A 27,022-nucleotide genomic window follows, 5' to 3' on the forward strand; every position below is an offset into this window, starting at 1 on the left:
TCTTCCAAGTTGTGTTCCGACTACAGAGGAGTATACTCTATGCTTGCTTTAAACTTGTTACCCTTCCAATTTTTTCTCAGTTCTGACAAAAGACCATCAAACCGAAACATTAACTATCTCTCGCCACAAATGTCACCTGACCTGCTGAGTATTCCCAGCATTTTCTGTTTTTATTTCAGATAATGCAGCACCCCCCGATTGTTAGCCCTGGCCAAAGGCTCGCATGATCTGTTCTCTTCAAATGAGGCTGAGAGACTGGACTGAGAGATTTGCTCTCACAAACAATTGTAAAGATTCATTTATTTAAAAAAATAGTTCAGGTCTGTTGTGCCAGTTGGTGCGTAGAAGCCGGTGACTTGGGTTCAGAGAAGTTTGGGATTTGAATATATGATGTGGTTGTACACCAATCACAGTTCAGCATGGTCCTCAGTCTTGGGCCATGCCTTCTTCTGGGATTCAGCATCCACGTACTCATAAAGTTTAATATTTACGTACTCAAGTTCCTCCATTAGTTGCTCCAGGGGAGGTCGTCCGTAAAGGAGGTTCCGCATTGCGTAGCCAGTCATGAGGATGCTATGGGGGGTGGAGAAATGTGGGTCAGCAATAGCTGTTAGCACGTAGCAACACCAACAAAACAAAGGGTCGTCTCCCATCTAAAATAACAGCATTGACGGCCTGTAAGACCAGCGCATTGGCATAAAATACTCACCTCCTTCGGAAGGTCTGGTGCTTTTTCTGTACAAATCTGACAAACCTCTCAGCCATCGTTGCGTTCTTCCTCCTCTCGTACTCCTCCTGTCTCCTCTGCCGGCGCACAAAAGCCGCCAGCAAGGGGTCGGTGATGTTGATGTTCTCAGCACTTCCATTCAGCACCATCTGCACCTCAGGCAAAATGTTCTCCGCCTCTGAAGGGCAACACAAGAGGGTGACTGCAATAGGCAAAATACTCAGCTCCTTCGCCGCTGACTATTTTTAGCACTGAAAAGTCCTGGGAAAAGGGGTGAAACTGTGGGACGTATTAAAAGCTGCTGGGGAGGAGCGTCATTCTATCCGTGCTTTTTCCTATCTGCTTTCTGAATCACAATTCCACCACTCTGGAAGAAATACTTGGATTTATACAGCACCTTTCATGGACATCCCCACTGGCACATCTTTCTCAGGGAGTCCTGTAGAGTTTTACATCCTACTTTGAAGTGTAGTCAGCGTTGTAAGGAAGGAACTGACTTATTCGTGGACTAAGATGGTTATTTTGGCCAAGTTGAGGGAACAAGGGGTCAGGAATGAGGACCCTGGCTACATTTTATTTGGTTCTCCCCATCTCAAAATCCTAGCCATCGAAAGTTATCTCTCCCCATACTAAAATCAACTGGAGCCAGCGATCGAGTTATCTCCAGAAAGGACTTTACTCTGTACACACCTGTTCCATTCTTGACCTTCTCCTGTAGCTCCACAAAACGGGTGTAATTCTCTTCAAACCGCACCATTGTAGTGTTCACATAGATGTACATGTAGCATGAGGGATCCTCTGATACGGTGTACACATGGTGATAATCACCAGCCGGCAGCTGCAACACATAGTAAGATCCTCTCTATCATTACAGCACAGAAGGAGGCCATCCGGCCTACTGAGTCCATGCCAGCTGTGTAGGTCAATCCAGTCAGTCCCATTCCCCCCTGTACCCCTGAGAATTTATTTCCCTCAAGTGACCATCCAATTCCCTTTTGAAATCATCCATCGTCACCACTTCCACCACCCTCATGGGCAGGGAGTTCCAGCTCATTCCCATTCGCTATGTAAAAAAGTTCCTCCTCACATGCCCCCTTGTATCTCTTAACCAAAACCTTAAACCTGTGTCCCCCTAGTCCTTGTACTGTCAGCCAATGGGAACAGCTTCTCTTTGCCTACCTTATCCAAACCTGTCAGAATCTTGTCCACCTCTATCAAGTCTCCCCTCAATCTCCTTTGCTCCAAGGAAAACAACCCCAGCTTCTCCGACCCAACCTTGGAGCTAAAACCCCTCATCCCTGGAACCATTCTGGTAAATCCCCTCCTCACCCTCTCAAGGACCCTCACACCCTTCCTAAAGTGTGGTGACCAGATCTGGACACAATCCTCTAGTTGTGGCCTAACCAGAGCTGTATAAAGGTTCAGCATAACTTACCTGCTTTTGTACTCAATGCCTCTCTTTTGAAGCCCAAAATCCCATATGCTTTGCTTACTACTCTCTCAATGTGTCCCAACACCTTCAAAGATGAAGATATGAACCCTCAGGTCACTCTTTCCCTGCACACTCTTTAGAACTGGGTCTGTACGTCTATATTGCCTTTCCCTAATCCTTCTGTCAAAATACATCACCTCACACTTCTATCTATTAAATTCCATCTGCCACTTGTCTGCCATTCTGCTAGCCTATTGATATCCTGTTTCCTACTTCCACCACCCTGCCTCACAGGCAGCAAGTTCCAGGTTGTTACCACTCGCTGTGTAAAGACGTTCTTCCTCACATTACCTTCCCCCTCCCCTCCCCCACCACACCGTATCTCTTACCCAAAACCTTAAATGTAGTCACCTTCGCCAGAACAGTGATAAATTCTCCCCATCAGCACAAACTCATTACCAATGGACCGGTCCAGCAGAGACAAGGGTCCTCCTGCTCGGTACATACCAGTATCACGGGGGGGGGGTGCAATTATTTGGGAGAAGGTGGGGAGTCTAGGGTTGGTAAAGGGAGAGACATTAAAATTGGACACTGGCTAACATGCTGAGGCTTACATGATCTAATGACAAGGGAAAGCTTTTGTATCCACGGACAACACTCCTTTTAAGAAGTGCAGCTATTGGAAAATCCTTGCACACAGGACACGCACAAGTCAGCCTTCTTAAGTTACTGCGTGTGCAGCTGGGCAGAAGCATTTAAACAGTCTACGCACATTTAAAAGGATTAGCCATGCAGTAAAATAATAGAGGGTATGTAGTGCATAGTGATATTGTCTCTACTCCGGAGTGTGCGCACTCAGTCTGAAGTTAGGAGCTGTTCAGTGGGCCTTCACTCTAAGCAGTCATGCAATCACATTGATCATTTTCTTGTCACAATAATTCAGGAATGCACTATTTTTGGCAACCACGTCCTGCAAGAATACTTAGCCTCCGACCTGCATCTTTTCGCCCTCCTTCAGGGTGTAATTTTTCTTCTCAGCCACAATCTCCACAGCCACCTCCCCCTTCAGCACCTGAATGCTGGTGTTGCCCAGATCTTCGCTCACAAAATTCTCCAGGTGAAGGCCTTTAAGCAGAGATTTAGGGTCAGTGCTTTCCACTGGTTAAAGAATACCCAACTCCCAGTATTTGCAGAGCGTGTGTATCAAATCTGGCCCAACTGGTCTACGGGGTGATTATGCCCCACACGAGCCTCGCCATCCTGCGTCTCATCTTAATATGTCGCAGGTGAGAATATTGGGAATAGTACAGGCAGGTGGAATTGATATAGAGGGTCAGCGTGATCGCATTTAATAGCCAGCTACCATCTCTTAGGTTGAAACGTATATAAAACCCTGGTTGGGCTTCCACTGGAGCACTGTGTCCAATTCTGGGCACCGTCCTTTAGGAAGGACATGAAGGCTTTAAAGAGGGTGCAGAAAAGATTCACGAGAATTATTCCAGGGACCAGGAACTTCAGGTACAAGGATAGAGTAGAGAAACTGCGGTTGCTCTTCTTGGAGAAGAGAAGGTTGAGAGGAGATTTGATAGAGGTGTTCGAAATCATGAGGGGTCTGGATAGGGAGTGACTGTTTCCATTGGTGGGACGATCTGGAACCAGGATTTAAGGTGAGTCAGAGGTGGCATGAGGAAAAGGTTTTTTTTTTAACCCAGCGAGTGGTTAAGATCTGGAATGCACTGGTGGAGGCAGGTTCAATCCTGGCTTTCTGGTGAGAAAATATCTGCAGGACTACGGGGAAAAGGCTGGGGTGTGGGACTAGGCAAACTGTTCTTGCAGAGAGCTGGCAGGGATACAGTTGGCTGAATGGCCTCCTGTTCTGTATCCATTTCATGATTCTATTATGTTGCTATGAAGCCGCAGTGCTGTTAGGTGGTCAGGGAAATCTGACCAATGTACACACATTGTAGTAACTTTAAAATGATCGTGGAAAGGAAGAACTCCCATTTACAGCCTGCAGGGAGTCCCTCTGCTTTATCTGCATATTAACCAATTTCCATCAATAATTACAGCACCTCATTGACGCAACAGGTTTGGGAATCGATAATCTGGATTTCCTTTTTTTTAAAAAAATCAATCACTGCAAAACTGGATTTACTGCGTATAAACCGTTCATCTGTTTCTTTTCAAATGGAGAAACCAGCTAATGGGGAAGGGCCATTCTGTAGGAACAGTCAGATAGAGCAAAGATAAATCAGCAATAACTAACCTATAGAGGTCAGGGATAGGGGTCTGGCAGTATGGGAGACAGTGCACTGAGCTATATTTAAACATAGACTGGAGGATGAAGTTTGGAAGGATCTTTTGGCTACGCATATTCCAATACAATGGATCCACTGGGAATAGGCGGTATTAAACACTGGCTTCTCACGTTAGGGATCTGGATTGGATTACCTACCCGATGGATCAAAGTCTCCACGATCAAGAGGCTGTGTGAACTATGCTTGGGAGGGTCGCAGGTTCCTGCCTGACATTTATGAATAGGCTGGTGTATATTTGTGCGGAACAGAAGGGGGAGCACGTCCTGCACATGTGCAGTGCCAGAGTGTCAGCTGCTGCATTAAAATGAACAAGTTGGCATGACACAGACTAACAATATTGTGCAGTCCTTAACCAACTGAAGTTCTTGTATCCAATTTCTAAACTGTTCCCTCTGTTTCAGTGAATTCGAAAGAAGTATAATCAGGACATTTCAGCAAATGAGATTTCCAACTTCCAATGAACCCAGAAACCACGAAGAATTGCTTGTAATATTTTTTTGGTAAAAATCACTTTTAAAAAGCTGCATAGGGTTTGAAACAAGGCCCCTGGGATTAAGAGTCCAACTACCATCCAACTAAGATAACAGACGAGTCACACGGACTCGAAACATTAACTCTGTTTCTGTCTCCACAGATGCTGCCAGACCTGTTGAGTTTTTCCAGCATTTTCTGTTTTTATTTTATATGCCATCCAGCTAAGCCATCTGGACCATGAGGGTTTCCCTGCACAAAGTCTTAACAGGCTGGGGGGAGAAAATAGCAGTTAAATAAAACTTACTTATTTTGTTTATTTTCATGGTCCGATTTATTATGCATTGTGGCAAGTTAATTAGTGTTCTGGTGGGTGGGGGTGGGATTGACCCCTCTGTAGATGCAGCCATTTCGCAACTTGAATATCATTGCGGGGCTTAATAAATCCATTGCCAATCACTGCAATAACACTCGTTCCACGGTAATCTAACAGGCAACTTTACAAAACCGGATTTCATATGGTGATTCGGATGTAGAAAAATTCCATTCTGTCGCTGGCTTGAGGAAGATGTTGAACGTGCGCCAGCAGTTGGAACGTGCATGTGCAGCTGATCCTGCCACAATTCCAGTCTGCAGCAGGAGTTATGGTGTTACTGATAACTATCATGTTCCTTGGAAGGCCATTCTCATTAAACACACGCTTTTGTACAGCGCAGCGCGTTGGACTTTTCATTACTCTCCTCTCAAAGGACTCCGAAAGGCAGGGGAGGGGCAAAACAAGACAGCAGCTCCAATCGTCATAGTTACTGAGTCGGTTACAGCACAGAAGGAGTCCATGCCTGTTTCCTGCAGGGTAATCCATTGTAAGTCCCGCTTGACCACAAAAGTCAAAGCTGACACTCAAATGCGGTACTAAGGGAGTGTGGGAGGGGCTGTCTTTCAGATGAGATGTTAAACAGATGACCCATCTGCCCTTTCAGCTGGTGCATAACTATTTGGCCTTGGGAACCATCACAGTTTGGGAACCATCACAGTTTGGACTGGTCCTGGTGAGCACACCTTCCAATCAGAATTGCTGTGCAACAAGCAACAGGGGGTGGGGGGTGGGGGGGCGGTGGGACACTCTTACCCAGAGTCGCTGGAGCAAGTGCTCAAGTAACAATCCAATTATTCAAGTTCCAGAGTTTATTGTTATAAAAACTCCGACCACGACTCCCTCCCCCTCCCCCCGCCCCTTCAAATCCTATTTCTAATTTACCTGGAAAATCTGCAATAAAAACCACATCCGTTTGATTATCCAACATTTTCTCAATTTCGTCAAACTTTGATCTCCAGGGTGAGAGATCAACCAACAGGGGCATCAGCCAGGATGTCTTTTTAAAGGGAGACCACTCAGCTGTTACGATGTCGACCCGGGGGTCAAAGAGCCTAGATAGAAGAATTCTGCATCAATTAAACAGGATCGAGCTCTTAAGCAGATAACCGTAAGTGAGGAGACAGCCAGAGAACACAGCAAAAGGCCAGAGTTCAAATCGAAAGGCTTTCTTGACTGAATGACTCATTACTAGATGATGCTGTGCACTCGCTCACTGAACCACTTCAATGCTAATTACCAAGGCCGAGGTCAAACTGGGCAACAGCGAATCAGCAACCCGATTCGTTATCAGTCATTCGTGAGGTGTGGGCGTCATTGGCAGGACCAACATTTGTTGGCCATCCCTAATTGCCCTTGGGAAGGTGACGAGCTGCCTCCTTGAACCAGAGCAGTCCATGAGGTGTAGGTACACCCACAACACTGTTAGGGAGTTCCAGGACTTTAACCCAGCAGTGAAGGAATGGCGATATAGTTCTAAGTCAGGATGGTGTGTGTCTTGGGTTGGAACTTGTTGGTGGTGGTGTTCCCATGCATCTGCTGCTCTTGTCCTTCTAGGGGGTAGTGGTCATGGGTTTGGAAGGTGCTGTTTAAGGAGCCTTGGTGAGTTGCTGCAGCGCATTTTGCAGCTACGGTGCGTCGATGGTTGAGGACTGAATGTTTAAGGTGGTGGATGGGGTGCCAATCAAACGACTGTTTTGTCCTGGATGGTGTCAAGTCTCTTGAGTGTGGTCGGAGCTGCACTCATCCAGGCAACTGGAGAGTATTCCAATCCACACCAGACTTGGTGCCTTGTAGATGGTGGACAGGCTTTGAGGAGTCAGGAGGTGGGTTACTCACTGCAGGATTCCCAGTCTCTGACCTGCTCTTGCAGCCACTGTATTTACATGGCTGATCCAGTTCAGTTTTTGGTCAATGGTAACCCCCAGGACGTTAATGGCAGGGTTTCAGCTGTGCTGATGGCTTTGAATGTCAAGGGAAATGGTTAGATTCTCTCTTGTTAGAGATGGTCACTGACTGGCACTAGTGTGGCACGAATGTTGCTTACGGGGAGATGGTGGCATAGTGACATTATCACTGGACTAGTAATCCAGGGCAATGCTGTGTGGACATGGCTTCGAATCCCAATTTAGCAGATCGTGGAATTTGAATTCAATAAAAAAAAAAACCTGGAATTAAAAGTCTAATGATGACCCAGAAACCATCATCAACTGTGATAAAAACCCATCTGGTTCACTAACACCCTTTAAGGAAGGAAATTTGCCATCCTTACCTGGTCTGACCTATATGTGACTCCAGACCCACAGCAATGTGGTTGCCATTTGAATGCCCTCTGAAATAGCCTAGCAAGCCACTCAGTTAGTGGGGGGGGGGTGGTGTGGGGCAGTAAATGCTGGCCCAGCCCCATCCCGTGAACAAATATAAAACCGAGGTTGTCCAGGTCTTGCTGCAAATTGACATGGGCTCTTTCAGCATCCCGAGGATGTGCGCATGGTACTGAACATTGAGGATTGACGTGAACCTGTGTCCCTCCTGCTCTCACCTCTGCTGAAACCTATCATTTATAGACACCCAGATATCGAAATAGATCTCAGGTTCAGAGATGTTGTACTTCAGCAGTTCTCTTGCGAGACAGTTGGAATACTGCTTTAACATGTCTGCATGGTCCTTCCAACGCCGACTCTGTGTCCACACCTGCACAGAACAGGAAGCATTTTTAGGCATGTAATTCAGCAGCAAGAGAGTCAACATGGCTTTTACTAAAGGGAATTACTGTTTGAGAAATTTACTAGAGTTTTTTTTGAGCCCTTAACTAATATAGAATATAAAGGGGAACCAGTAGATGTAGTATACTTGGATTTCCAAAAGGCATTCGATAAGGTACCTCACAAAAGGTTAATACACAACATAAGGGCTCATGCAGTTGGCATGGATAGAGGATTAGTTAACGGACAGGAAGCAGAGAATAGGGATAAAGGGGGCATTTAAGTTGGCTGGCTGTGACCAGTGGCGTGTGTCAAGGATCGGTGCCCCAGCATTGATTCCTATCAGCTACTTACAATCTGTATTAATGACTTAGATGAAGAGACAGACAGTAATGTATGTAAGTTTGCCGGTGATACCAAACCAGATGGGGGTGTAAGCTGTGAGGAGGACACAAAGAGGCTGCAAAGAGATATAGACAAGTTAAGTGAGTGGGTAACAAGGTGGCAGACGGAGTATAATGTGGGCAAGTGTGGTCTTAAGGATAGAAAAGCAGAATAGTTTTTAAAAGGTGTGAAACTTGTACATATTGATGTTCAGAGAGACTTGGGTGCACTTGTACGAGGAACACAAGGTTAGAATGCCGGTAAAGCTAGTAATTAGAAAAGCAGATGACACGTTGTTCATTGCAAGGGGATTGGAGCACAAGAATAAAGAAGTCTTGCTACAATTATACAGGGTTTTGTTGAGACCACACCTGGGGTTCAGTTTTGGTCCCTAGATTTAAAGGAAGAAATACTTGCATTGGAGGCTGGACAGTGAAGGTTCACTAGATTGGTACCTGGGATGAGATGCTGAGTAAATTGGGTTTATATTGTCTGGAGTTTAGAGGAATGAGAATTGATCTCATTGAAACCTACAGGATTCTGAAAGGGTTTGACAGGGTAGAAACTGAGAGATTGTTTCCACTGGTTGGGGGATCTAGAACACGGGGGCACAGTCTCAGGATAAGGGGACGATCATTTAGGACTGAGATGAGGAGAAATTTCTTCACTCAAAGGGTTGAGAATCTTTGGAATTCTCTACCCCAGAGGGATGTGGATGCTCCATTGTTGAATATATTTAAGGCTGAAACGGACAGATTTTTGGTTTCTCAAGGAATCAAGGGATATGGGGAGCAGGTGGGAAAGTGGAGTTGAGGCAGAAGATCAGCCAGGATCGGACTGAATGGAGGTGCCAGCTCGAGGGGCCAAATGGTCTACTCCTGTTCCTGTTTCTTATGGTCTCGTGAAAATGAAGACCTCCTGCGAGTCTTGCATAGCACAAAACAATGACAAGAGTTCTCCACAGCTGGTAAGTGGGTAAATGTCACCAGGTTTAAGACCAGACCAAAGAGAAGTAGACGAGGCAGCAGTGATTTGCAAGCTCCGTGGAGGGACCAGTACAAGTGACAAAAACTGGCTTCAGCACCTTAGCTTGTCAGGCAGTGAGAAAGGTTGTCAAAAAGGACAGTGTCCCACTACCGAGTGGCATTGGATAAGGGCAGTATTGGGTCTGAAATAGCAAGAATGAACTTTTAGTATGTACAACATCTTTAATATCTTCAGGACATTCCAAAATTCTTCACAGTGAATGAAATACTTTTTGAAATGTAGTCACTGCTAAAATCCTGTAAGCACTGGAGCGTCAGCCTAGATTTTTACGCTCAAAGTCCTGGAGTGGGACTTGAGCTTGGAACCTAGTGACCCAGAGGCGAGCGAGGGAGGGAGCTGGCAATTGGGTTGAGGGCTTTGACTCCGTTTTTCACTCACACCAGGATTTAGGTAGCCAATCTCTCCGGTTACTCCATCCTTATAGGTTATCTTGACGTGTTGGTGGAATCTGCTATGAATCATCATATCCCAGGAATATCCATACAACCCATTTGTCCAGTTATTGTATCCCTGTAAGAAGACAGAGCAATTAGACACTTCTACTTTTCATCATAACTTTTGTTTTAATTTATGACAACTTAAAAAGTAAAATTGGAGTCAAGTTTTGCTGGAAAGTTGAAAGGTCAAAATTGAAGCTGTTGGGACGAGTTGAAGTGACTAACCCCAAAACCTCTCCTTTTTCAAATGGTTCAGTTTAATCCTGGGATATTCTGTTGGCCACCTTTTAAAAACCATGATTGGAAAAATGCATGACTTGGTTTCATCCATGGGGATGAGTTAGAGTCATTACAACACAGGAGGCAGCTCTCTCCAGAGTGATCCAGTCAGTCCCATTCTCCCCGGCTCTATCCCCGTATCCCTCGGGTGTCCATCCAATTTCCTTTTGAAATCATTCATCGTCTCCGCTTCCACCACCCTCGTGGGCAGCGAGTTCTAGCTCATTCCTACTCACTGTGTAAAAAAGTTCTTCCTCACACCCCCCTGTATGTCTCACCCAAAACCTTAAATCTGTGTCCCCCTAGTCCTTGTACCATCAGCCAATGGGAACAGCTTCTCTTTGTCTACCTTATCCAAACCTGTCAGAATCTTGTCCACCTCCATTGAATCTCCCCTCAATCTCCTTTGCTCCAAGGACCCTTGTGTGGAGAGGTGAGTTTAGCTGAATGATTATGTCAGTCTTTCACTCCTGTCCCTCCATGTGATGTATTCACTAGGACTTTGGCTGTATGACAGAAAGAAGAAGCGACTTGCATTTATATAGCGCCTTTCCCGGCCTCAGGTAAGAAAACAGCTGATGATGGCCATCGAGAGTAGCACAGAGTCAGAGATTAAACCAAACCTGCGATTGAAGGAATTTCCATTTAAGACACAAGGAATGTTCTCAGGGATCCCTATTGAAACACACTCATGGAGGAGGAGTCTTTATCTAGTGTGGTCAGTAACTATGGGGAGTGGTCGAGGCAAATAGCATAGATACAAGAGAAAGGAGGAGATAAAAAGGGTATGTCAATAGGGTGAGATGAAGCAGGGTAGGACAAGGCTTGTGTGGACATAAGCACCATCACTGAGCAGTTGGGCCGAATGGCCTGTTTCTATTTAATAAGCAGGAGTTTCCTCTTAAAAACCTCTTGAGCCCCTCGGAGATTCATAAAGCCAGCACTGGATCAGCTGAGTCTCAGAGGAACACTCCCACCTAGTGGCCAAGACGAGAATGGACTGCTCGCCCCCACACACCACCGCCCCCCACCCCCACCAGAGCAGTATGGGGGCCAAGGACCTGTCAGCGGGGGAGCTTCCAAACCAGGAGCAGGAGTGAGGCCACTCGGCCCCTCGAGCCTGCTCTGCCATTCAGTAAGATCGTGGCTGATCAGATTGTAACCTCAACCCCACATTCCCGCTGACCCTCGATAACCTTGCACCCCCTTGCTGATCAAGACTCTTATCTATCTCTGCTTTAAAATTACTCCAAGAGACTGTTCCCACCGCCTTTTGTGGAAGGTGCAAGAATTTGAAACCCAGGCTTTCAGAAGTCAGATTAAAACATTTTTCAGCAGCTCATAGACAGAGGAAAGAAATGGAGGGAGAGAGAGACAGGACTAGACCAAACCACTGGACATTTCTCCGGCACTGTGACTCCCTGTAGTTATCTACCACGCCAGGTACAGACTCCTCCTCCGCAAGTGTGTTTCAATAGGAATCCCTAATGAACCAATAATTGAAAATGCAACAAAGGACGTAACTCCTGACACTGTGACACCAGAATACAGCTACACGTTCACTCTCAGCACCCCACTCCTCAATCGGTACAGCTCCACTGTGATTCTCCCCACTTCACCATGCACAATTCAATGGACCCCATCCACACCATCAACATCCTGGAGTTACCACTGACCAGAAACTGAACTGGACTAGCCATATAAATACTGTGGCTACAAGAGCCACAAAAGACTGGGAATCTTGCAGAAAATAACTCACCTCCTGACTCCCCAAAGCCTGTCCACCATCTACAAGGCACAAGTCAGGAGTGTAAAACAAAAACAGAATTACCTGGAAAAACTCAGCAGGTCTGGCAGCATCGGTGCCAGACCTGCTGAGTTTTTCCAGGTAATTCTGTTTTTGTTTTGGATTTCCAGCATCCGCAGTTTTTTTGTTTTTAAGTCAGGAGTGTGTTGGAATACTCTCCATTTGCCTGGATGAGTGCAGCTCCCACACACTCAAGAAGCTCAACACCATCCAGAACAAAGCAGCTTACTTGATTGGCACCCCATCCACAAATATTCACTCCCTCCACCACTGACGCACAGTAGCAGCAGTGTGTGTACCATCTACAAGATGCACTGCAGCAACTCACCAAGGGTCCTTCGATAGCACCTTCCAAACCCACAACTGCTACCACCTAGAAGGACAAGGGCAACAGACTCATGGGAACATCACGACCTGCAGGTTCCCCTCCAAGTCACACACTCACTGCCTTGGAAATATATCGGCCGTTCCTTCACTGTCGCTGGGTCAGAGTCCTGGAACTCCCTCCCTAACAGCACTGTGGGTGTACCTACACACATGGACTGCAGCGGCTCAAGAAGGCAGCTCACCACCATCTTCTCAAGGGGCAATTAGGGATGGGCATTAAAGCTGGACTCAGCCGGTGACGCCCACATCCCGTGAATGAATTTTTTAAAAAACCCTCAACTGTATCACAGAATTATACAAATTTAGAGCACAGAAGGCGGCCACTCTTACACTTTGAGACAACAGGCAGGTCAGGAGGGTATTAGTAAGAGGAAAGCGTCAAAGCATGTTCAATCCTGTGATAAAAGCAAAAACCTGCGGATGCTGGAAATCCAAAACAAAAACAAAAATACCTGGAAAAACTGACAGCATCTGCGGAGAGGAACAAAGTTAACGTTTCGAGTCCGTATGACTCTTCAACAGAACTAAGGAAAAATAGAAAAGAGGTGAAATATAAGCTGGTTTAAGGTGGGGGGGGGGTGGGACAGGTACAGCTGGATAGAGGGCCAGTGATAGGAGGAGATAACCAAAAGATGTCACAGACAAAAGGACAAAGAGGTGTTGAAGGTGGTGATATTATCTAAGGAATGTGCTAATTAAGGGTAGGAAGCAGGACGAGCAAGGTACAGATAGACCTAGTGGGGGTGGGGGGGAAGGGATCGAAATAGGCTAAAAGGTAGAGATAAAACAATGGATGGAAATACATTTAATAATAATGGAAATAGGTGGAAAAGAAAATTCTATATAAATTATTGGAAAAAAAGGGGGGTTGGGGGGGATCGGAAAGGGGGTGGGGATGGAGGAGAGAGTTCAGGATCTAAAACTGTTGAACTCAATATTCAGTCCGGAAGGCTGTAAAATGCCTAGTCGGAAGATGAGGTGCTGTTCCTCCAGTTTGCGTTGAGCTTCACTGGAACAATGCAGCAAGCCAAGGACGGACATGTGGGTATGAGAGCAGGGCGGAGTGTTAAAATGGGCAAGTGACAGGGAGGTCTGGGGTAATGCTTGCGGATAGACCGCAGGTGTTCCAGTCTGCGTTTGGTCTCTCCAATGCAGAGGAAACCCCATTGGGAGCAGCGAATACAGTAGACTAAATTGAGGGAAGTGCAAGTGAAATGCTGCTTCACTTGAAAGGAGTGTTTGGGCCCTTGGACGGTGAGGAGAGGGAAAGTAAAGGGGCAGGTGTTGCACCTTCTGTTGTTGCAAGGGGTGGTGCCATAGGAGGGGGTTGAGGAGTAGGGGGTGATGGAGGAGTGGACCAGGTGTCCCGGAGGGAACGATCCCTATGGAATGCCGCCGGGGGGGTGAAGGGAAGATGTGTTTGGTGGTGGCATCATGCTGGAGTTGGCGGAAATGGCGGAGGATGATCCTTTGAATGCGGAGGCTGGTGGGGTGATAAGTGAGGACAAGGGAGACCCTATCATGTTTCTGGGAGGGAGGAGAAGGCGTGAGGGTGGATGCGCGGGAGGTGGGTCAGACACGGCTGAGGGCCCTGTCAACCAGCGTGGGTAGAAATCCTGTGTTTGCCTGACTCGCTCTGTACAGGTTGGGTCACTGACCAGGAGCTGGATCTCTGGTTGGCATTCCCCTCTCCAGCCACTGGCGATTTTCACATGGAGCAGCTTACCTGTGTGATGAAATGCGAGTAAGGTAAAAAGAACTGCTCGGCGAGGTAGAGGACTGAGAAAATTGCCCCTAGCTGCTGTCGGAATGTCAACGCACTGTGGCGGACGTGCTCCTGCTTTCTACCCTTCGTGTCAGGCTCCACCCCGGGATACACACACGAGCTGCTCCGCTGGGGTGGGTCCGCGAGTGGGAGCAGGAGCCTCGGGAAAGCCGGGAATTTCTGAATCATCGCCCTTGGCCAGTCGGTGTAGCAGAAGAGCAGAGAAGTCGCCAACATGGTGTAGGAGAACATTCCTGAAAGGAGAGAGAAAGAGAGAGAGACAATCCCAGGATATGATTACAAAAATCATTCAAATAATATTTTATAAATTGTTGATTTCTCTTCCCTCCTATAGCTTCGCTCTGCTTTGATTCTTACTGGGGTACAGCCCCACAGACCAACCAGCGGTTGTCAATGTCAATAGGCAGTTTGACTACATTAGGTAGCAGGCAGAGCTCGATATAGTCCTCACAAGATTCAACAACACAGCAAAGTCTGGAACTTCAGCAGTCTCAACGGTTTTAATGGCTCAGTGATGTAATGTCAAGGGACTCACAAAATTCAGATGCAAAATCATAAATGCGTTCTCCTGCTCACACCACCACCCCCTGCCCAAGCCTGGCAACCTATTTTGGTTCCTCTCCGTCTTATCTCTCTGTTCTAGAACAGCAAAAGGCAGCTTATCTCGTTCGACTGAACCACCATAAGGTTCCGTTGTCCCATGCAAGATGATAAAAGGCTCAGTCATCATACAGAATTACATAGGATACCCAGCACAGAAACAGGCCATTTGGCCCAAACAATCCGTGCTGGTATTTGTGTTCCACTTGAGCCTCCTCCCATCTCCCTTCATCTAAATCTACCATCCTAACCCTCTATTCCCTTCTCCCTCTTGTGTTTGTCTAGTTTCCCCTTAAATACATCAATCCTATTCACTTCAGCCTGCCTCCACCACCCCTCTCAGGGTGTGCATTTCAGATCCTAACCACTTACTGCGTTACAAAACAAAACAGATTGTCCTCATGCCTCCACTGGTCGAATTGCCTTACCCAACACGGGCAATGGGAGAGCTGGGTGGGGGTGGTCTGTGGGACTGTTCAGATATGGTACTGACAAGAGATCTCAGGTGCGACTGGATGGGGAGAGATAGTCACCTATGCTGAAGAGCTGGGAGTTCATGCAATGGAAGTAGGTGACAAAAACCATGGCATACGGGCGGGTGAGGTCAAAGAAGAGAAGATATCCAGCGGTCAGGTCCAGGACAAGACCTCCACCATGTACGATCAGAACACTCACTAGTTCCTCAGTAAGCACCAGTCTGTTCAAAGAGGGAAAACAGAGCGGTTAATACTATGGATTTCTGAACGGGCAAACACTGAGAATAAAGGATTTCTCCATGCCCACACAACGAGGTCCTAACGAAATTTAGCAAATGCTACGAGAAGCAGAAGTTGACCATACCTGAACCTACTGCGCCATTCAATGTGATCATGGCTGATCTTGGCCTTCAACTCCTCTCTCCTGCCCACTCCCCACATCCGTAGGTTCCCTGAATCCGTCTTTCTCAACTTTAAATACTTTATATTCGACTATGAGGCAGCATCCATAATCCCCTGGGGTAGAGAATTCCAAAGATTCACAACCCTCTGAGTGAAGAAGTTTCTCCTCATCTCAGTCCTAAGTGATCAGCCCCTTATCCTGAGACTGTGCCCCCGTGTTCTAGGTTCTCCAGCTTGCTTACACAACCTCTCAGTGTCTATCCTATCAAGCCCCTTCAAATTCTTCCCTTTCAGATAATAATTCAATTCCCTATGGAAAGCCTTGATTAAACCTGCCTCCTCCACACTCTCAGGCAGCGCATTCCAGATCCCAACCACTCGCTGCGTAAAAAAAGTTTCTCATGTCTTCATTGCTTCTTTTTTCAATCACCTTCGATCAGTGCCCTCTGGTTCTCAATCCTTCCAGCAATGGGAACAGTTTCTCCCTGTCTACTCTGTCCAGACCCCTCATCTCTATCGAATCCCCTCTCAATCTTCCCTTCTCCAAAGGAAACGGTCCCAACTATCAATGTAGCTGATGTTCCTCATCCCTGGAGCCATTCTAACATCCACCCTGAACTGGACCTCCGGCTGAGGCTGAATCAACATTCTGCACAAGTTTAACATAACGTCCTTGCTTTTATACTCCAATCCCCTGTTAATAAAAGTAGCTTGAGGCCGTGCCCATTTCTGGTTTCTCGAGGGCCTCTCAAGTCACAAGTTGGAAGTTGAAGAGTAAACTATCGGTATTGTAAATATGTGGCTTGGTGTAAGTAGAGAAAAATGTTGTGAACCGTCAGGAGATCAGTTATCACCTGTGGAGAGAACAGACATGTTTAATGTGTCAGCCACGGCTCAGTTGGTAGCACACTTGCTCCTGAACTACAAAGTTCCAATTTCTAGTCCCACTGTAAGGCTTGAGCACAAGAATCAAGGCCAATGCTCCAGTGCAACACTGAGGGAGCACTGCACTGTCGGAGGTGCTGTCTTTTGGATGAGATATTAAACCGAGGGCCTATCTGCCTGCTTGGGTGCAATGTAAAAGATCCCATGGCACTATTTTGAAGGAGAGCACAGGAGCTATAAAGATCGTCCTAGCTAAAATGTATCCCTCAACCGACATCACTAAAGAAAAACCAGATTATCTGGTCGTTATCACATTACTGTCTGTGGGAGCTTGCTGTGTGCAAATTGGCTACAACAGTGACTGCACTTCAAAAAGCACTTCATTGGCTATAAAGCACTTTGATACATCTGGTGGTCGTGAAAGTCTTTCTTTTACTATTTCAGGTGAAGGCCCTGATTTAATGGACCTGTTCCCTCCACAGAGGTTGACTGATCTACTGCGTGTTTGCTGCGCGTTCAGAATGTGTTTCAGACATCCAGCATCTGCAGGTTTTATCTTTTACTTTTAGCTTAACAGAACTACTTACTTAAAGGGGTCAAACAGCCAATGGTGTGCGAGATGGTTCATGGAGTATCCAAATACCCAATCAGCATCGAGCTTCTTTACACCAGCAATGAAGTACACAATAAAGACCTGAAAGGGAATAAAGGACAAAATGAAGGGTCTATAACACCGAGGTTACCACAACATCAGTAAGGAGTGGCATTAACAGTAAGGAATTCTTGTAATTGGGGTTCAGTCCAACTGCAAGAAATACCCATGACGACAGTCAAGTACTTCTGTAACTGCTGCAATGTCAGAAACATGGCTGAGTGTTGCACAGCAAGATCCCACAAACAGCACAATGACCAGATAATCCATTTTGGTTGAGGGATAAACTTCCCCTGAGGGAAAACTCCCCTGTTCTTGTCTCTATTTTAACCAGTTCTACTGTAACCAGTGGTGCTCTCGGCATTTCTACGATTCACTCTTATCTACACGTAGTTCATCCGAAACACGCCACTTCCTTCAAACCAAACTTACTGTGCCGCCCCGACTCACTCATTCTTTTCCTGAACAATATACCTCCCTCAGTTTCCCCTCCTTCCTAAAGCCTGTGGTGTTTAAAAATCCAAGGCTGGAGTCATCTGTTCACTATCTCCCACTTCAGGGGATGGCGGCCTGGAAAGTCACTGAGAAAACAATGCCTAAAATAGCAATTCTTGGGAGCCGTAAGATGAAATTCACATTCCTAAACCAAATACTTGGCAAACTGACAAGTGTCTTCGGTAGAAAGCATAATTTTCATATCTTCATTCAGCTTCTCCCATTTAACTTGGGGTCACCACAGTGCTGGTTGATCATTTTTCTCCCTGTCAGTCACCCGCTGGTCTCCAATCCCACTGCCTTTAAGCCTCTCACCACCGCATCTTTCCACTTGGTTTCAGGCCTGTCTCTTCTTCCTGGCAGCCCCATCTCCATCATTCACCTCACCACATTTCCTCTCTCTCTCTCCACAATAGAGGACCATAACACTTCAATCTCTTCCCTGTCTTTGCTGCTCCCACAATCTTCACCGACTCCCTGATGTGCCGGTTTCTGATCTTGTCCTTTCTTATTACTCCACACATCCATCGCAGTTTCCAAATCTCATTAGTATCCAGTCGTTGTTCCTCTCTTCTTGGTGTTGGCCAAGTTTCTGAATTATATAACAAAACCCATCTCACAACTCTCTTGTAGATTCTTCATTTCAGCTTTAGTGAAATCTTTCTGTCACCTAACACTCCACTGCATTTCTTCCAGTTACTCCAAACAGAGCTAATCCGTTGCTTTATTTCCATTCCCATACTTCCACCTTCTGCCACCACTGACCCCAGGTACTTCAAGTACACTGATTCCAAGCCTTCACCCATAGTCTTTACACCTTCACTCCAATCCTTTTTCCCTAGGCTCCAACTGACAGGCCCTTGGTTTACTGATCTTCACACCCTGCCTTCCAGTACTTTTCTGTGGTTCTCCAGGTACTGAGTCACGTCCTAATCATCCCTTCCACCTAAGCTCAATGTCAGCTGCAATGGCACTTTCTGTCTCACTTGCTCAGTTAGAATGACAATCAGGAAAAGGAAAGGGCTCAGTGCCGATCCAACTTTGGCTTCAAAACACTCACTCTCGCCTGCGCTACTTCTCACTCTTATCTAGGACACTCCTTGTACCCGTCCTGTGAGAGTCGTACGTACTTCTCAGGGACTCTACAAATTCTAGCACAGCTCCAGACTCATGCAGGGTCATAAACCTTCTCCAGATCGATGTGCACAATCTTCATGTTGCATTGGTCTTCCAAACATTTCTACATCACTTGTCTCAAAACAAAATATATACTAAATAAAATACATGTATTGGATTTATATAACAGTAGAAACAAAAATCAAAATAAATTCTGAATGAGTGTTTTTTGACTCCTTTTAAACTATAATTTTTGCAATAAATTCACCTTTAATATGCGTAGAATTAAGGCAATTTTTCAGCTCCTGATTCTCATGATAGAAAATAGGTTCTAATAAAACCTTCATAAACTTCGTGGCTGGAAAGGGCAACGTCCAGTTGTAAGAATATACTTTTATACTATTTGCAAATATTGTCCCTCACAGAAGTGTGTCCAACTGTTATAAAAATGTGTCTGTACAGGTTGCCTGTACCTTGCAGCTCTCAGGTTCAGAAGACATGCCCCCCCAGCACCGTTTACATTCAGAATAATTAATCATCTCCAGCTATGTTCGAAACACCCAGAAAACTTGTTCCAAAGACTAAGAGCTTCCCCTCTAACCCTGACAAAGCTGTACCACTCGAACAGGTTTATTGAGAGCACAATGACTTTTTTTTTGTCAAAATAATCATTTGAAACTCTAAGTTGGCAGCAAAACGATTAGCTTTTTAACTCCACAATAAAAATACAGCTTGCGCTGTTGTTTTTAAGCTGAGAGCCTTGCGGAGCCCTGATCTAGTTTAGCCTCACCTTCTCTCCTATTCCTTTCAATCTTGTTACTGTTCTGCAGTGGGCACTTAGTTCACCACCCTGGGTTCCTCAGTCACCTTGTTCACTCACTTTAAAACATATCAAAACATAGAAGTCTGAAGTGATTCATTTTGGTAGGTCAATGGGGAGAGGCAATATAAAAGTACAATTCCAAAGGGATTCAGGAGCAGACAGACCCGGGTGTATATGTGTACAAATCATTGAGGATGGCAGAGCAGGTTAAAGATTGTGGGTAATAAAGCACGCAGGGTCCTTTATAAATAGGGCATGGAGTACAAAAACAAGGAAGGTATGATAAATCTGTATAAATCACTGGCTGGAATGCAACCAGGCACCACACTTTAGGAAGGATGAGAAGGCATTAGAGAGGGTGCAGAAAAGATTCACGAGGTTGGTTCCAGGGGTGAGGAACTTCCGTTATGGAAACTGACGGGAGAAGCTGGGATTCTCCTCGGAGAAGAGAAGGTTGAGAGGAGATTTGACAAGAGGTGTTCAAAATCATAAGGGGTCTGGACAGAGTAGACAGGGAGATAGGATGTTCCCGTTGGTGGGAGGATCGGGAACCAGAGGGCACAGGTTTACGACGATTGGCAAAAGAAGCAGTGGCGACTTGAGGAAATACATTTTCACTCAGCGAGTGGTTAGGATTGGGAATGCACCACCTGAGAGTGTGGGGGAGGCCAGTTCAATCAGGGCATTCAAAAGAGAATTGGATCTGAAAAGTAAGAATTTGCAGGGCTACGGGGCAAAAGGTGGGGGAAGTGACTTGCTTTTGCAGAGAGCCAGCATGGACACAAGGGGCTGAATGGCCCCTTTCTGTGCTGCAACCATTCTATGATAATGACATTAGGCCATTAGTGCCAGGGAAGGGGAACAGCATCAGCCTTCAGCTGCTGAGCGGCACGCACTGTGAGGGATTGGGCACACAACAAGAGGTGTCTGGGACAGAGACTTGTGTGACCTTTCATGCCAAACACACGTATGACACACAGCACACAGTTCCCCTCCAAGTCACTCACCATCCTGACCGGGAAATATGTCACAGTTCCTTCACTGGGTCAAAATCCTGGAACTCCCTCCCTAACAGCGCCGTGGGTGTACCTACACCATAGGGACAAAATCCTGGAACTCCCTCCCTAACAGCACGGTGGGTGTACCTACACCACACGGACAAAATCCTGGAACTCCCTCCCTAACAGCACGGTGTGTGTACCTACACCACATGGACAAAATCCTGGAACTCCCTCCCTAACAGCACTGTGGGTGTACCTACACCACATGGACAAAATCCTGGAACTCCCTCCCTAACAGCACTGTGGGTGTACCTACACCACAGGGACAAAATCCTGGAACTCCCTCCCTAACAGCACTGTGGGTGTACCTACACCACATGGACAAAATCCTGGAACTCCCTCCCTAACAGCACTGTGGGTGTACCTACACCACACGGACAAAATCCTGGAACTCCCTCCCTAACAGCACTGTGGGTGTACCTACACCACATGGACAAAATCCTGGAACTCCCTCCCTAACAGCACTGTGGGTGTACCTACACCACACGGACAAAATCCTGGAACTCCCTCCCTAACAGCACTGTGGGTGTACCTACACCACAGGGACAAAATCCTGGAACTCCCTCCCTAACAGCGCTGTGGGTGTACCTACACCACACGGCCAAAATCCTGGAACTCCCTCCCTAACAGCACGGTGGGTGTACCTACACCACATGGACAAAATCCTGGAACTCCCTCCCTAACAGCGCTGTGGGAGTACCTACACCACACGGACAAAATCCTGGAACTCCCTCCCTAACAGCGCTGTGGGAGTACCTACACCACACGGACAAAACCCTGGAACTCCCTCCCTAACAGCGCTGTGGGTGTACCTACACCATAGGGACAAAATCCTGGAACTCACCCCCTAACAGCACGGTGGGTGTACCTACACCACAGGGGCATAATCCTGGAACTCTCTCTCTAACAGCACTGTGGGTGTACCTACACCACAGGGACAAAATCCTGGAACTCCCTCCCTAACAGCGCTGTGGGTGTACCTACACCACACGGACAAAATCCTGGAACTCCCTCCCTAACAGCGCTGTGGGTGTACCTACACCACATGGACAAAATCCTGGAACTCCCTCCCTAACAGCACTGTGGGTGTACCTACACCACAGGGACAAAATCCTGGAACTCCCTCCCTAACAGCACTGTGGGTGTACCTACACCACATGGACAAAATCCTGGAACTCCCTCCCTAACAGCGCGGTGGGTGTACCTACACCACACGGGACAAAATCCTGGAACTCCCTCCCTAACAGCGCCGTGGGTGTACCTACACCACATGGGACTGCAGCGGTTCAAGAAGGCAGCTCACCACCACCTTCTCAAGGGGCAGTTAGGGATGGGCAGTAAATGCTGGGCCTAGCCAGTGACGCCCACATCCCATGTACGAATTTTTTTTGAAAATGACTAACCTGGGTCCTCAGCAGAGTGTAATTCCACAGCGGCACCTGAGCGTTCCTCTTTCTCGGGTTCCATAATCCATCGACAGACCTAACAGAGGTTCAAGTTAAAAAAAATAGTGACTTACCAGTGAACGTCTGAAGAGAATCACTGTAGTGAGGCGCTTATTATCTTAAGCAGCACCTTACCCAGGTGTGCGTATAAAAAAAAAAACACCAACATGATATAACGAATTGCATTTATATAGCACCTTTAATGTAGTGAGGTCCAAAGAGGTTTCACGGGCGCTTTACAATGCAAAACTTGACACTAAACCACATGAGGGGATATTAGGTCAGGTGGCCAAAAGCTTGGTCGAAGAGGTCGGTTTTAAGGAGCGTCTTAACGGGAGGGAACAGAGGCAGACACGGCGGGGGGGAGGTGTAGGGAAGGAAGTCCAGAGCTTGGGGCCCTGGCAGCTGAAGGCACGGCCCCCATCGGTGGTGTGATTAAAATCGGGGGGGGGTGTGGCGCAAGGATCTCAGAAGGTTGTGGGGCTGGAGGGGGTTACAGAGGTAGAGAGGGACAAGGACATGGAGGGATTTGAATAGAAGGAAGGATGAGGGTTTTAAAATTGTTGCATTGCTTTAACTGGGTGAAAGTGTAGGCACCGGGGGTGATGGATGAACAGGGCCTGGTGCAAGTTCAGACCCGGACAGCAGAGTTTTGGATGAGCTCAAGTTTACGAAAGAACGTGGGAGACCAGCCGGAGTGTGTCAGAATAGTCGAGTCTTGAGGTAACGAAGGCGGGGATGAGGGTTTCAGCAGTGGATGAGCTGAGGCAGGGGTGACGTTACAGAGATGGAAGAGGGCAGTCTAAGAGCTAGATGTGTGGTTGAAAGCTCATCTTTGGTGTCAGCTGTGACACTAACATTAGTGAGACAGGGTTTCATCTTTGAGGTTGCAGGGAGAACGGGGTTAGCAGGACAGGTTTCCTGATTCGGGGATATGTTTAGATTGATATTAATTGGACAGGGTTTCTGTTCACCCAGCTGGACGAACAGTGAGATTAACAGACAGGGTGTGTGGGTGGTGATGAAGTGACATGGGAGGACAGCGTATCCTGTTCACAGGGTGTGTTGAGAACCATAGGATAGTGGCAGGGATCCTGGGGGAAAGGGCAGACTGCTTCAGGAAGAGAATGGACAGGGTTCCTGATTCAAGGGCTATGATTAGACATGGACAGTAGCAGGTGAGTTCTGTTCCATGGGCTGGTAACACAGGAGATTTGAGGAAAGGATTTCCTGGTCACAGGGCTGCTGTTTAAGACTGACATGGGGACAATTTCCTGTTCACAGGGCAGCTGTTTTGTGGGAGCCATTAGGACATAGTGGCAGGGCAAGGAAGATGATCGGAGAGAGGGACATGAGGGGAGAGGGAGGTGGAGTCAAAGGGCTGCAGTCCAACATGGGACATTTAGTATGGACAGGGTTCCTGAGCACAGGGCAAGCTGTAACGACTGAGATTAGGGAAAGGGATCCTGTTCAGAGGCAACTGTTTAATTGGGGCTTTGGACAAGGTTGGGAAGTTGGGAAGGCTGCAGTTTTGTGGGAATTGAGGAGCAGGATCCTGGGCAGAGAGCTGAGATTAACAGACAGGAGAGGACAGGGTTGAGAGTTCCAGGGCTGACAGGGTAAGCTCTGACATTTGGGATGTGAGTCTCTTGGGTTCAGCAGTGGCAAGCTGGCCGAACACTGACCTTAGGGAGAGGGTCCTGTTCACTGGGGCTGGGTTAAGGTGAGGGTGAGGGACAGGGTTCAGCGGTTGAAGAAGATGCTTTTTAAAGAAGCTGAATTGCGGACCAGGGATCCTGTTCAGGGAGCGAGATTAGCAGTGACATTAGGGACCCAGTATCTTGTTTTAAGGGACGGCCACATCTGACAGGAGGGAAGGTTCTGTCTGGAAGGGTGGATGTTCGACACTTGGGTTTGATGGGAGAGGGCCGATTGACAGGGTGCTGGTTAAGCATGTGAGTTGGGGGCAGGGTATCAAGATGTGGCCACAGGGTGGGTTCAGCATTGAAATTGGGAAGATTTAGGGAGGACCAGGGCTTGGTAGTTTAACTCTGAAAGAGAAGGAGGTGAATTTGGGAATAGTAAGCTTTTGGTCAGGGACGGATACAGCAGGAAGGTTCTCAGTCTGGAAGGGAATGAGAGGGACACAGTGAACTAGTCGGCAGGGGTCCTGATTACAGGGAGCTGAAAGCATGAGCATCAAGGTCACCAGGTTTCCATGGCCACAAAATCTGCTTTTTAAACTGAATTTAGGGAGGATAGGTTGCAGGGAAGCTCAAGAAGATCTGACATGATGGACATGGTTCCTGAAATCAGGAGAAAGGGTGCTGTTTGCCCAGAATTAAGGGAACAGGTGCTATCCGTGTCTTTGTGGGCTGCTAACCAACATTGAGAGGTATAGTGGCAGGGTTCCTGATATAGGGAGAGAAAATGTCATCACCTCCTGACAGGTTTCCAAGTTCCGTACTGCCAAGCAATAATCAAAACTGAATCTAATTGGAAAGCCGCAATCCTGTTACTGGGGTTTTGCGCGACTGGACAAGAGCCAGACAACAATTCATGCCACAGGTTGCTGATTGTGCCTTTGAATTAAGGGGAACAGGGCAGCTCTCCGTGCATGCGGTTTGGCCAGCAGAGGGCCAGGCTCCCTGAATCATTGCCAGCGGTTTGTTTTGAAACTTTTGTTACCAGACGGGCATCCATCAAGGTGCTGCTGGAAGCTCCTGACAGCATATTCAGGTTCCGTTCTACAGGCTGTCTTAAAGATGAATTATTGGATAGGGCAATCCTGTTCACAGGGGCGGTTGGAGCACTCGAGCATGAGAGCGCGGGGCCCCTGCCACAGGTTAGTGAGCTGTGTTAATACGAATTACTCACAGGGATCTCTGCTTCACGGGGAAGCTGTTGCTCATGAGCACAGGCTCTGAGGAACATTCCAGGGGCTGTAACACTGAAACCCCAAGCTGGAAAGTTTCTGTCAGGAAGGTGCTGAAGCAATGAATGGTGGAGAGGGTTCCCTGCTTCATAGGAATGTTTAGAGCACAGAAGGAGGCCACAGGGTGTCCTGTCTCTGCAGGAGAACTCCCCAACATTTCCATAGCCCTTCAGGGTTCCTGTTCAATAATTGGTTTTCTCACTGCCCTCGATTGAACATGCCTCCACCACACAGGGCAGCTGCATTAAATGACACTTGCTGGTACAAAAGTTCCTGGTTACATTGCTTCTTTTAACAATCACATTAAATCTGGAGGGTTCTCTGTTCACCAATGGGAAGGTTTTTGCCCCTGATTTGCCAGACAGGGATGATCTTGAGCATCTGCTGTCAAATCTCTGCAACCTTAGCTTCAGGGAGCAGTCCCAACTTCTCCAATCTATTCTGAAGTCAGGGAATACTCAGATTTCCAGCACGAGGCCCTAGAAGTGGGACCGAGGACCTGAGCTTACATTCCTGACACAAGGCTACGTTTAACCTGTCTTAGGGGAAAGGTTCCTGGTTCCAGAAAGCTAAACACTGATCATCAAAGTACCTGAAATCCAGGGAGCTCAAGCCCCGCTCTTGTGGGATGTCAAGAGCCATCAGGAGTTCCTGTTCAGGGGGGCTTCCAACAAGACAATTAGCTTACAGGGTACCTCATACAGGGCTGAAGGAACCTACATTGGAACATTTCCTGTTCAAGGAAGATCCATAACAATCCATTAGGGGCAGGGTTCCCAAACAGCAGGGCCTCTGTCGGTAAAGGTGAGGGGCTGGATTGGAGTCGCTTGCGATTTCCTTGGCGTAGGCTCACATGGGCCTCTAAGGCCAGAGACTGCACCTTCCATGGTGAAGGGAGCAGGCAAAACAAATCTGGGTTAAAACTAATTTGCAGCAAATGCAGATTCACACCCATCGAGCTAGTCCGGGCCAGGAAACACTTGGGATTAACGGAAGAAATTCCAAACCTTTGGAGTTATAAAATCAGGCCTTAGGATACAGAAATCCGTCTACTGGAACGCTGTATATTCCAAAGGGTTCCAAACCACAGCTGTTCCTGTTCAAAGGGCTATAGCTGGAGTAAAGACCATCTGCCCTTCAAGGCTGCTCCACCATTCAATGATCATGGGGTCTGGTGTTCTAACACTTTCATTCTGCCCCCACCCCCATAACTCACAACTCCTCGTTTAAAACTGAATTATTCAGTGAGCAGCCTCCACTGCTCTCTGGGAAGCTGATTAACACTAAAATTCAGAGAAAAAATTTCCTCCTCTCATCTTAGGGAGGCCTCTTATTCTTAAATTGCGTCCACTAGTTCTAGACTCACAAGGGAAGCTGTTTAAACTCCTTAGGGTACTTCCTGTTCACAGGGCTCTGTTTAACACTGACTTTAGCGGACAGCTTTCCTGTTCACAGGGCGCTGTAACACTGACATTAGTCCTCAGTTTTCCTTTCACAGGCTGCTGTTTAACCTGACATTATGTGGAAGGGTTCCTGTTCACTCCATGCCTGTTTAACACTTCTTAGCCTCAAATTCCTGTTTTCAAGGCTCAGCCTTAAATGACATTAGTGGACAGGGTTCGTGTTCACAGGGCTGCTGTTTACAGACATTAGCCCCAGGGTTCCTGTTCACAGGGCTGCGGATTAACTGACATTGTGGACAGGTTTCCTGTTCAAGGGAAGCTGTTTAACCAGTCCACGGCGGAGAGGGTTCCTGTTCACAGGCCTGCTATTTAACACTGACATTAGCAGAAAAATTCCACACAGGTTGCTGTTTAACACTGACATTGCGGAAGCCTTCCTGTTCCAGGGTGCTGCTTAACTGAATTAGCGGACAGGGTTCCTTTTCACAGGTTCTGGGTTTAACACTGAATTTAGTGGACAGGGTTCCTGTCATGTTGCTGTTTAACACTGACAAACTGGAAGGCCTGTGGGCGCAG

The 27,022-nt window shown here is 47.1% G+C and overlaps 1 protein-coding gene across 1 annotated transcript; it reads right to left on the minus strand.

Annotated features, from left to right (window-relative positions):
- Positions 1–285: 285 nt before the first annotated feature.
- On the minus strand, positions 286–26,979 carry ggcx (gamma-glutamyl carboxylase). The gene is made up of 13 exons (XM_041210196.1): positions 26,869–26,979; positions 25,636–25,694; positions 22,067–22,145; positions 17,104–17,210; positions 15,287–15,450; positions 14,094–14,386; positions 9,836–9,967; positions 7,864–8,015; positions 6,207–6,376; positions 3,154–3,284; positions 1,418–1,565; positions 710–905; positions 286–573 (listed from the first exon to the last, which is right to left on the minus strand). The coding sequence occupies exons 1-13, from the start codon at positions 26,977–26,979 to the stop codon at positions 408–410; spliced, it is 1,908 nt and encodes a 635-aa protein (XP_041066130.1). The 3' UTR covers positions 286–407.
- Between the last annotated feature and the right edge of the window lie 43 nt (positions 26,980–27,022).

This window comes from Carcharodon carcharias, chromosome 17, assembly GCF_017639515.1.
Source record: "Carcharodon carcharias isolate sCarCar2 chromosome 17, sCarCar2.pri, whole genome shotgun sequence".
Taxonomy (NCBI): domain Eukaryota; kingdom Metazoa; phylum Chordata; class Chondrichthyes; order Lamniformes; family Lamnidae; genus Carcharodon; species Carcharodon carcharias.